Genomic DNA, 12,087 nt, shown 5'->3' with positions numbered 1-12,087 from the left:
TCCCAACTGTCACTTCTCCTTCAAGAAATATATATATATTTTTTTTAAATCTTTATAAACACTTTTAACAATTAACAAATTAAATTAACAAATTAAAAACATCTTAGTATACCAAATTTCAGCCCTTTCTGAATTTTTTTTCCACACACACTAAGCATTTAGTAGGTCAGTGTATAACTCCGCCCAGCAGGTGACGCTGCAGCTTGGTTTTATTTTTTCCACACACAGACAGACTAACACACGCCACTAAGCATTTATATTATAGATAGATATATATATATATATATATATATATATATATTTAATCATCTGTATTCCTTTCCTAGACAGTAATGGCCAGATAAATTGACACACTTGTAGTTTTTTTCCAGAAAATTATTGAAATTAAAACATATTGGTATATGTATATTTCTTTGCTTTGCAGCGGAATAAAACGCAAAAGCAGAAACATTTACCAAGTTGAAGCTTATTCCATAAAAAAATTCTTAAATGGGCAGGACGAAATTACTGGCAGGTTTTAGAAGTATCTGAGATCATTAGTTTCCAAGCAGGTGATTCTCCTTTACTTTGGAACTGAACTAAACCTGTGGTGGGAAGTTTAAGGCCCATAGCACTGTAGCTAACCTCCCTGTAAATAGAAAACCTGATTGAAGATTGCAGCTCAGGTTTGTTCAAGTGGTGGAGAAAGCACCTCAATCAACTGCCAATCAGATCAAGCTGACCTTATCACAAAAGGTATGACTGTTTCAACTCTCGTTGTCCGTCCGCAACTCAATGAAAGGGGTTTATACGGGTGGAGGCTCAGAAAGGCCCCAATGAGAGAGAGACATAAGAATGCCTGACTGGAGTTTATCAAAATACATCTGAATTAATCAAATTCCGTCTGGAAAAATGTCCTGTAGACAAATTAGACCAAATTAGAGCGTTTTGGTAAGGCACATCATCCCTATGTTTACAGAAAGCAAAATGAAACTTTCAAAGATAAGTACACCTTCACTTCAGTCAAACATGGAGGAAATTCAGAAAGCTGGGTCTCTGTCTACAGTCATGGGTCTTCCAATGACCCCAAACATACTTCCTAAAGCACTCAGGAATGGTTCAACATAAGACATTGGATGGTTCTGAAGTGGCCAGCAATGAGTCCAGATTTAAATCCCATAGTAGTACACCTGTGCAGTTGGTAGAAGGCATCCTTCAAATCTGGGAGAACTGAAGCAGTGTGCACAAGAAGAGTGGACCAAACTACCAATATAGAGGTGCAGGAAAGCGCATTCTTGGCTATAGGAAGGTTGATTGCAGTTATTTTGACCAAAGGCAGTGCTACCAAAGATTAGTCTAAAATCTAGTGGGTCAATAATTTGTCAATGCCTTTTCTTTTCATTTTCTGATATAAAAGGATATACAGTATTAAATTAAGAATAAAAGACATAGGTTCTGTATATTAACAGATAAATAATTGTTTACGCCAAATATTGTTCTTAATTTCACCTAATGCTTAGAGGAAATTGTGAGGTTTTTATTTATCTATTTATGTATTACTTTTGTTTATTTATATACCACCAACCCCATTATGCAGCATTGTACAGATATCAATCTATGTTTTGTCTGTCTATCTATATCATATTTATCTTTTTCATATCCTATTTATCTGCCTATTATTTTTAGGTAACCTGTCTAACAAATGCTATAATAATAATTTTATTTTGTTATTTTTGTGTTTATCTTTAAAGTCTTAATTCTGTACAAAAGTATTCATTGTACCATTGCAGGTTAGCAGTGTCTCTGTGACTTTACATAAAAGTAGGTGATATTCCATCCTCCCATCCTCCATGGCAACCAGTACAAGTGGTTAGTCCTCTTCTGCCTTAGGGAGAGACACAAAATTAGAAACGTCCACAGGTATTGTATAGTGCAAGTCCTCCTCCTCCTCCTCTGTGTCTTTTCCTGTCTCTAGCTGACGATAGAGGATAGCCAGCAGCTTGTTATATTCAGTGTGTTGCCTGCTTTAATGTTTCCAGTGAGCCAAGGAGGAGGGCTTACTACCTGGGGACTGCTAATCGCTACCTTCAGTAGCAAACGTGGTGCGATGAAATAGGAATTGAAATGTGAAAATGGCACGCACTGGATTAAAGAGTGTCATTATGGTGGACCAAGCAGAAAGGACCTCAGAACCACTAGTGTAAGTGTTCCCTGTTCTATAGAAAGCACCTTTGGCTACTGCAAACAGAGCACAGGAGCAATAGGACATTACCAGCAGGATGGAGCCTGAGTTCAGATCCATATGACTGAAGAGCACCTGCCCTAGTGAAGCCCCTACATCAGGGGAGCTTGTTTTCTGGATTTTTGTTAGTTAGCTATTTAGTAATTCTCTTCCAATCTCAGTATTCTTGTAGAGCCTGTGGGGGGAGGGGGGGAATGGGAATGCGAGTATAATCCAGCAGCACAGGGCCTGGCCTGTGTAGCCTGTGACAAGCCATTATCTTTGAGGGGGTGTTTTGTGCTGCATGTAATTTCCAGCTCCAAGGAACCCAGTCCCTTGAGCAATTTAAGGATCTGATAACTTGGAGGATGACATAGTTTGTGACAAAAGATGATTTATATGCTATGCAGGGGGTGAAGAGAGCAAGGTCACAAACATGTATGGATTTATAGGACAGGGGTTCCCATAAGAACTAGACTTTATACAAAATATCGAAGAACCCTGTAGAAGTGAATCTGGGGAACTAAAGAAAAACCCATGCTATTTATTTTGGATAATGAGATCCAGCTCAAGCACATATATAAATCCATACGGATGAATGAAGCATCTGCAGTTCAGAGTCCCTATTTGAGGATCATAGTAAAATAAATAGTTTTTCCCATGCACCAGGTAGTAAAGGATTTAATTAATAAAGAATGGGTCAATGTAACCAGAAAAGATTGCATGTATCCTTTCAGTGATGAAGAAGAACCGAAATGGAGCAATAGACAGTTTATCAATCAAGCCCACTATTCTTTTAGATCTTCTTAAAGATCCTCTGGATAGAAAAATGGAAAGATGTTTTTAAAAGCTTCATATTTCTTCTTGAACTACTTTGTTATCAGGTGTAGCTATAGCTTCATTGGCTAGAGCGCTCATACAGATGTAAAGGAAAGTAATAGTAGACAGTATTTGCTGAAAAGCATTGCAAATATGCAGAGAGCAATAGAACTCCATCACGAGGCATTGTTAGATACCATTACCTTCTCAGAGCTCTCTGACTGCGTCCATGGGCAAGAGATACTTAATCTAAAAATAGTCTAGCAATAGTATAATTTGAGAGCTCTTTGGTGATAAACTAGACACTATTATGGGCCTAACACAAGTCCAAACGCAAGTTGCGTTTAAAAAAAAAAAAAAAAAAAAAGAACACAGAATTTGAGTGTAGTTCCACCCATATTCAAATTCAAGCATATGTCAAGATACATATCAATTTGAATCTGTGTGTAAGTACACCCTGGCTAAACAGTACTTGCTGTACATAAACTCACACAACAGAATGCAGTATATGCACATGCATACATACAATAAAAGGTTACATGACAACAAATAAAACTAAAATTGTAGTAGAAAACATAAGAACTGCTCTTAACAGTATAATCATTTCTTCAAATATTTTGTTACATTAAATACATAAAGATGCTAGCAATGCACAAAGCTATTTCACACAAGATATGCTATAAAATGGACTTTTGTCTGAACATGAATCAGGTCCCATTATTCAAAAGTGTTCTTGGGGTAAATCTAACCACCCGCTGCTGGATTGAAAGGTGAATTATTCCTCTTCCTCCTCATCTTGCCAACAGATTTAAGAAGTTTTGAGACTGGGAGACAATACACCAAACATGGTGGTACCATTGAATCCAAACCCCTTCGCAATGACTTCAGCCTGGCTCAATCCACACTAATACTTTAGGGTAATTTCACAATATAAAGGACAAAATTCCTATGATCAAATATGAATATAAAATATAAGTATTACACATTTTTGGAACGGGAATATCTTCTAGTTTCTTAAAATTAATTTATATCTGGCCTATCTGGTAAATGTAATTCCCCCACTGATATTGAGATGTGTAAACGTGGTACAACTTATCTTAGATCTAATTAACTGTAACCGACTGGCTACACTGGATTTCCACAATGCACTGTGTATTTCAGGATGCAACAGCCTTGTAGAAGCCGTGTTCGTTTAATGCATAAGGAGCACAGTGAGGAATGAACATTTTGCAGTGTATTTTCAGTTAGTTATTGACAAATTAAAGCATTTTTTTCAAATCTATAAAACCGTTATGATGAACACAATGTTGAAACTTGGTATTTTCATACTGCTGTTATAGGCCTACTTAAATATGTAAACAAAGAATACAGTTATACAAGTTAATAAAATTCATGGTCACAGGGTAACATAGTTTCAATGTTCATAGTCAATTCATGTAGACCCCTATGTAAGCTATTGCACAGAGATACAATGTACAATGAACTTAACCGCAAAGATTGTTTGTGTAATGGGATTTCAAGCTATACATTTAAAATATTGTGATGCATTTATACCAGTTACTGAGACATTACCAAGTATTTTTCAAGTGTTGTAATTTAAGCTCAGTTTGTCACAGGGTATGCATTCAGGAATGACAGACTGTAAAAACAGGGAAAACCTCAGCCGAAAAAACTTGTGCCTGTTGTGCTCACATGGATGAAGTGAAAAAGACTGATATTAGGGGGAAAGTTAAAACTGCAGCACAGAAAAATAGGAAAAAGGAACAGGAAAAGTGTTGTTTATCCGTTACTCAATGAAAGAAGCTTAAAATGACTCGGAAACACCTGAAGCCACCACTTCCAGTCCTCAAGCTAACTGAAGAACCCAAAACCATTATCCTCAGCCAGGTCATCCAGGCTTCGTATTCTTGAAGTTGACTTCAAGTTGACTAAAGTAGAAACAAATGAATTGGTAAATGCAATTTCATGCAACTTACAAACTGATTTTTCATAATATTAGTCCATGACCAAGCCCATGTTAGTCCATGACCGCTTATTTTCACTACATCCTGAAAAGTGCAATAAATATTTTACTAAAACCACAAGTTTCTATAATTTTCAACATTTAATACATGCCATGGAATTAAACTTATTTTGGATATATCTAGATGACATCCTGGAGATGGGGAATCAAATCACATTTTCTGGACTAGTTCAAGTAATGACCTTTCTACACAAACATGGCCCAGTTATAAATAAGGCAAAGAATCATCTTGTGCTATACAGCGGTTACAATTTCTGGACTATCCAAATAGACACTCTATTTAACAAATTATATCTACCGAAGGAGAGATGCAGCAAGGTATATTCCCTGGCTTGTCAACTACAAGTTTAACATCCGATTACAATACAAAGGGGCCTTCACCTTCTAGGAGTGGCTTCCTCTACTAAAGGAATTCTCCAAGGTGGCACATGCAAAATCTCCAGTTAGACTTACTCAGCGTGATCACAGACAAGTTTCTCTGGATCATGTATTCTATTAACAAGAACCAACAGGGAGTTTTCCAACTGGTGGCAGAATCCAAAACTAAGAGAACAGGGAGTCTCCCTTTCAGAACCAGACTAGATAATATGACAGACTCCAGTACCACAGTCGGGGGGGCTCAGCTCAGCTCCTGTCAAAAGTAGCACCCAGAAAGAAAGAAAAGAAATCAGGATGAACACGAAGCCTGCCAGGCAGGGATCCAGAAGGTCCCTCTCCTACAATGCTCTCCTCATAGTATTGAATGGATGACGCCAATTTCAGATGGCATTAGATGTCTGGTTCAGGCTCCGAATAAGTAGGGCATAAACACCTTTCGGGACTGGATGTGTGATGACTGGGACTGAGCAGATATCGGAGATATCTGCTGTGATCCTCTAATAATAAACTGCCTTGTTACTTGATAATGCAAAATTTAAACCTCTTCGGGGTTTCAAACATAGGCCCATAAATGTTGTAATTCTAGTGCCAATCATATCTTCAGAATTGTAGAACTACAAGCTTTATGGTACAAATAACTTTTTCTGAATATGTAAACGGATAAGGTAGTGCTGAGGACTGATCTAATAATCCAGAAATACTATTTCCATCCTTCTGTCCACTTTCAGCTGAAGATAAAGAAAGTAAGCTGCACACATTGGATTTAGTCAGAGCAAAGTTTGTGTACTTTTTTTGAACAGAGAGATTTAGGAAATCAGAACAATTCTTTGTGATCCCGGCATGACCAAAGAATGGTTGTGCGCCATCCAAACAGACCATCTGAAGATAGGATCGGAGAAGTCTGACATTATCTACTATACATAATGTCATCTGCTGATTCAGTTTGGAAGACATTCTCCATGCAACTAATTAATAAAATTGTCTCCGATTATGCAGCATACATGGCTGATCTGGTTTTGTTTGACCTCCCTATTATTGCTTGGGTACATCCCATTGTAATGGCTGCCATAGAGGATGGAAGAGGATGAGGTGAATTATACTTATCGATAATTCCTTTTCTTTCCATGGCAGCCCAATATTCCCACCAATGTGTTCGATATGTTTATGCTATATATTTTAGGACCAGCTTGGGAAGTCATTCAAAAACACAGGAGAAGAGGGTGAACTGCACTATATACTACCTGGGGGTGTTTCTAGTTTCTTGTCTCTACCATAAGCTAGAAGGGACTAATGGATTGTAATGGCTACTATGGAGTATTTTGAAGAAAAGCAATTATTAGTAGATCTAGTTCGCCTCTTTTATCTGACCTGAATTAGAAGCAGACTTGTACACACTACATGCCAAAACTTGTAATCATTTCAATTTATTTTCAATAGATCATAAAGGGAGACTCTTTGGTGGAAGAGATCATATTTTTATTATTGTGCAGTAATGCAGGTGCTGTTTGTCCCTATCTATGTGCTATTTATGAGGGTAGAGAATGTCTTATTTTTCATGGAAGCAACAGTTTGTTTCAGATGAATTCATCTAATGATTGATTTCCTTTCTTTTTATTTCTTTTAAACATGAAAAGAACGTGTTAGAAGAGAAGTGTGTTTTATACAGTCTTTACGGAATAGTGGAGCACAGCGGGTCAATGAGAGAAGGACACTATGTAGCATATGTGAAGATCCGAATACCTTCCAAAAAAACATGTCAAAACATCACTGGTAATAAACATTCATCTGGTCAGTATTTCTATGTTGCAAATCAGTTATTGATGTTCTAAATGTTGCAATTACTCACACTCTACAGTCACTGCTTTAGGAGCTATTTTTACATTAAGTTGTCCACATGTACTGCAATATCACCTTCAATATTAGCCAAAGGCCTCATTGCACAGTGTGTGGACTACAAGCAACAGCAATCTCTGAAAATGATCCACTGAAAGGCAAATCAGCGAATGCAGTAGTTCTTTAAAATCTTCACAGAAGTGTATCTCTTATAAAACGTGTATTAATCTGCTCTATTATGTCTCCCATTTGCTCATATTCCACTGACAATTAGCACCATTTATAGAGTACATACAAATTGCTCCATCCTTGTCACAGAAATAGATTAAAATATTGCCTTATAGCAATCTCACACATTCTATCTGTATGTTTGCATGTATATAAAGTATATATGTGTGTGTGTGTGTGTGTGTGTGTATATATATATATATATATATATATATATATATATATGTATATGTAATATTGGATCATTATTTGGAGTGCATTTTTACATCACAGTAATTATAGGGGGATGCACTTGATGATCATGTCTGTGTGTATGACATAATCACCAAAAAACAGTACTCATTTACCTGGAACTTCAGAAAAAGTTTCTGGATAATAGTTTCTGTGCATTTACATGCATACTGGTGATGACAGTGTGGACGTAATGCCATCAATGACAACCAAATAAGTAATACTTTGCAGTAAAAGAAATACATTACATTAAGAATTTTGTTAAACTGGAAATACCTCTAAAAAAAATGTTGCTTTTCACAAAAAATACATAAAGCCTGAGGTTGGCGAAACATAACACCGTGCCTACAAAAATCTGAAAAAGATAATATAAACAACAGCGCACCAGAACCACCTTCTCCCAATTTTTTTTTTTTATGAAGATGGATAAGTATTAAAACCATTTAATAAATCATAAATTCACAATGAACATATATAAACATAATAAATGAGCTCATAAGTTACCAATAAAATAAATAATCAGTTAGCAATTTAAACAGGCAAAAAGCCTGATGGTAACCACTAAATAAAATTGCTGTATTCAATAGAAAGAAGCTGCTGATACCAAATGAAGAATGTATTTGCCACATCAAATGATATATTTAGTAAAGTGTTCCTTAGGGATGTCTCTGATTGATGTAAAGCCTTATATTGCCACGATTAAGGTCATGAAAACGAGTCCCAAGATGTTAGTAATGAACTGTAAAGCCGCTTTTGAAGTAAATGTGTTAATAAGTTGGATCAAATGAAGTTCCACCAGTTAAAAAGCAAATGGAGAACCTTGAATTAGCAGGTGTGAACCTGCAAATTAATGTTCCGAAAAAAATACTATGCAAGGCAGTCTCAACATATATTGCCACTTTCTCTAGTCAAAGCCACTGAATGTACTCACAATCGTTGTGATCCCATGGCAGACTTAGTGGTTGATGTTAAGTCCGTATGTTTCCGGACCATTTGTAAATTGTGCTTAAACCCGTTTTTATAATGACAATGCTGAGCCGCGCAGCAGTTTAGCACTTCATCAAAAGCGGCAGAAATCGCTTGTCCTTCTTAATTAGAATTGGAATTTTTTTTTATCCCTATACCGGCAGCTAAGATCAACGGCAGTGCCAAATGTTGCAACCAAAAAAAGAGAAAAAGGCCAGTGCCTAGGTCAGCAATTGGAAAAATAAAAATATATTTTAAAAAACGAACCACCTTACCTTTGCAACCAAATTGTTTTTCAGCCTAAGATCTCGTTCTTCATCTGGGACTTATTAGTTCCTAATTTAGGCAATATAATGAATATTTCAGCTAGTACTGCGTAGCGTTTATTACAGCATTTTATTGGTTTAATCTTCCTCCTATTAATATGCGATTTCAGCTCTTTTATTCACTTTTACTTTTATATATAATTTCAAGTTTCTCTATCATGTATTTTAGAAATAAATGTGTGTATTTGGTTAGATATAGCCAAGCCATTTTTTCACATGTGACATATCCACTGGATTTAATAGATTTTCTTATATATATATTTTATATTTTTTTTTTATTTTCTCACCTAGGCAGTGTTGCTTTGTAAACAACTGCCTGTATTTGAGCTATAGTTCTCCTTTAAAGGTTTCCCTTTCTGTTTGTTAATTCTTCCATATAAAATGTGCATGCTTTAGTTTTGAGGGCACAATGATTCAGCATTTTAGAGGCTGTAAACATGTTTCAGTGTATGCTTCTCTTGAGTATTATTATGTTAGGCTGCAAGGTATAATTTTCCTTAAATTAATTTTATCACAGACATTCAACCTTAGCTGTGAAGTGTACAGTACTCCCGTTTCCTTAAAGTGAACTAGATTTTCTGCTGCGGTAGAGCATCCAATATGTTTTCATATACCCAATAAATAAATTCTGAGAAGAAAAAAAAAAGGAACAGTTGCAGGTGGAGTTTGTACCTTAATAATGTTATAACTATAGATGATGAAAAGTGAATATTTTTCTAGAACAAAACGTGCAACAGACAGGAAGACAAGAAATGTAGAAATTGAAGCAAGGTGGAGGAGGATTTATAGAGTAAAAGGAATAAATTCATACAAGGAGAGGTTAAGAAACTCAGCTAGGAAAGTGTATCTAATATCTCATAAAGATGTAGACTGTTATTTGAGATGGTAATATTTTAATGGACCCAAGCTTTATTTTAATACTGACTTCTGTCTTTGCTTTGCAGTATTAAAGGATGGAGCAGAATCTTCTTCCAGTCAGTGGGTGTATGTTAGTGACACACATGTACAAATGGTTTCTGAGTCTAGAGTGCCAAGTTCTCAAGCATATCTTTTGTTTTATGAAAAAATGTAATAGATGTGTTCTTACACTGTGCATCAGGCACATGTGTCATGTTCATATCCTAGTGTGCATTTTACAAGACCGTTTAGTTGTGCTAAAGAAAGAGAAATTGTGCTGAATTTCCAGTTACATATTTCTTCAGTCATTCTACCTCTATGTAATTTCTCCCTACTACCAGCTGTGGAACAAGGTATATGAAAGAACAGCCAATGCATGAATACTGATTGGAGACTTTCGTGGGAGTCACCCTACTCCTGTCTACACCTAAGTGAATTCTAAAGATATGATATATGATATAGGAGACTCTTTCAGTGTTCCACCGGCAGTACTTCTGTTCACTATGGTTTTCTTTCATCCCAATGCTTGCGCTTTCACTGTCGTATCTCTCTCCGCTTCATTTCTGCTTCCTTCACTTGTCATGCCCTTCCCCCTTCTAAGTTATGGGTAAGAATTGTGTAGTTTTAAGGAGATACGGGGTACATTTCTACACTTTCAATTAAGCTAATACTCTCAATAAACATATCAAAATCTTAATATGTTTCATAAGCTTATACTAGCTATCTGTGATTATTGTGAAGCTAAAACTGCATTCCAATTGCTTTATGCTGTGCCTTAATATAATATTATTATTACTGCATATGCTAAACAAGTAAAGCTCTTCACATTTCCTCAGATTCAGTATTGCCTTGTCATAATTTCCACTGATTGGAAGTCCCACTTTTACTGCCTTCCCTCAAGTCATCAACAACATACTTATTTGTGGGGCAGGTACAAAATGGTAACTTGCCTCCTCTATGTGTGTGCAGCTTTGTAAGTTTCCTGCCTGATGTTGTTTTGTAGTTTTTGTAAATCCTGTCTTCATGAAGATGACATATCCACAGATCCCATGTGCTGATTACAGAGCAAACACACCAGCACAAAGTATTTCCAGAAATGGTCTATAACTGCAATTATGTTCTTGCAAATGAGACTCGGCTAAACATTTGTGAATTACTTAGATTGGGAGCCAACTTTAACGGTAAAGGTTAATGTGATATGTTTCTGTAACCTCCAATGCGTCTCTAATCTCCAAAGCTAGTTGTACCTGTAAATTATCATCAGCTCTATTTTGTAAATAACTTACTACCCAACAATACCCAGGATGTTTATTTTATATACAGTATACATACACAAAGCAAATATTTAATTTTAAATTATTTTTTGGCATTTTATGATATATAAATGAGCAACACAAATCTGCATATGATAGCTAATATGCTAATAATGCTTCTCTTTAAAAGCTATTCAAAGAAATCTACATAAAAATGATCATTGTTTTAATGAAACCAAAAGTGTTTAGAACTTTAATAATAAAGTATGAAAATGTTTTTTGTTTTGTTTTTTTAACAAAAGCGGAGATTATAGGGACAGCAATAAATCAATGATCACATTGTAGACTAGTTTCATTATAATATATTACCTGGTTACTATGAAATTGTAGATTTGTAATATCTATAGCTAAATTATTCTTGAAATTGTTAGTACACACCATGACATTAAGTATAAGGTACATACAACCGATGCTGTGGCTGAAGAAAGACATATTTTATAAACATTTATTTATATATTTTTGATAAAGCAATCATAGAAGAAGAAATTATAGCTATTATCCTAAAATAATTGTAAGTTCATTACTAGGTAAACAGTATGTTATTTAAATATTACAAGTATTTTATTTACATTTATTGGAAGTTATATCGCATTATCTCATTGACCTTACTCACCCTGATGTGCCTCACTAAGTATCTACAACTGATGTCAACATACAATGTAAATAAAACTATATTATTTGCAATATATATTTTTCCCAGTATTTAATGTTGGACCTATTTTTATTATAAAAATGCAATGAAATAGTTATGAACAGTAGCTCCTTGAAATACATCATCTTTTTACAATTAGACTTTGTTTTTACTTACAACATTTAAGACTTAGGGCTAGATTTACTAAACTGCGGGTTTGAAAAAGTGGAGATGTTGCCTAT

General features: G+C 35.4%; 1 protein-coding gene across 4 annotated transcripts in view; it reads left to right on the top strand.

Annotated features, from left to right (window-relative positions):
- Nucleotides 1-11,884, top strand: part of USP45 (ubiquitin specific peptidase 45) — a 127,073-nt gene extending 115,189 nt beyond the window's left edge. For 2 of the 4 annotated variants that reach the window (XM_075202828.1, XM_075202826.1), the window contains exons 17-18: nt 7,055-7,208; nt 9,949-11,883. In XM_075202828.1, the coding sequence (XP_075058929.1) occupies nt 7,055-7,208; nt 9,949-10,076 (282 nt within the window). In that variant the 3' untranslated portion in view covers nt 10,077-11,883. Of the gene's footprint in view, nt 1-424; nt 1,346-7,054; nt 7,209-9,948 lie in introns of those variants that run through there. The other 2 variants (XM_075202829.1, XM_075202830.1) reach the window with 2 other exon arrangements.
- The last annotated feature ends 203 nt before the right edge of the window (nt 11,885-12,087 follow it).

This window comes from Mixophyes fleayi, chromosome 3 (genome assembly GCF_038048845.1).
Source record: "Mixophyes fleayi isolate aMixFle1 chromosome 3, aMixFle1.hap1, whole genome shotgun sequence".
NCBI lineage: Eukaryota > Metazoa > Chordata > Amphibia > Anura > Limnodynastidae > Mixophyes > Mixophyes fleayi.
The sequence above is the reverse complement of the archived record's forward strand: the minus strand, read 5'-3'. Positions and strand labels throughout refer to the sequence as shown.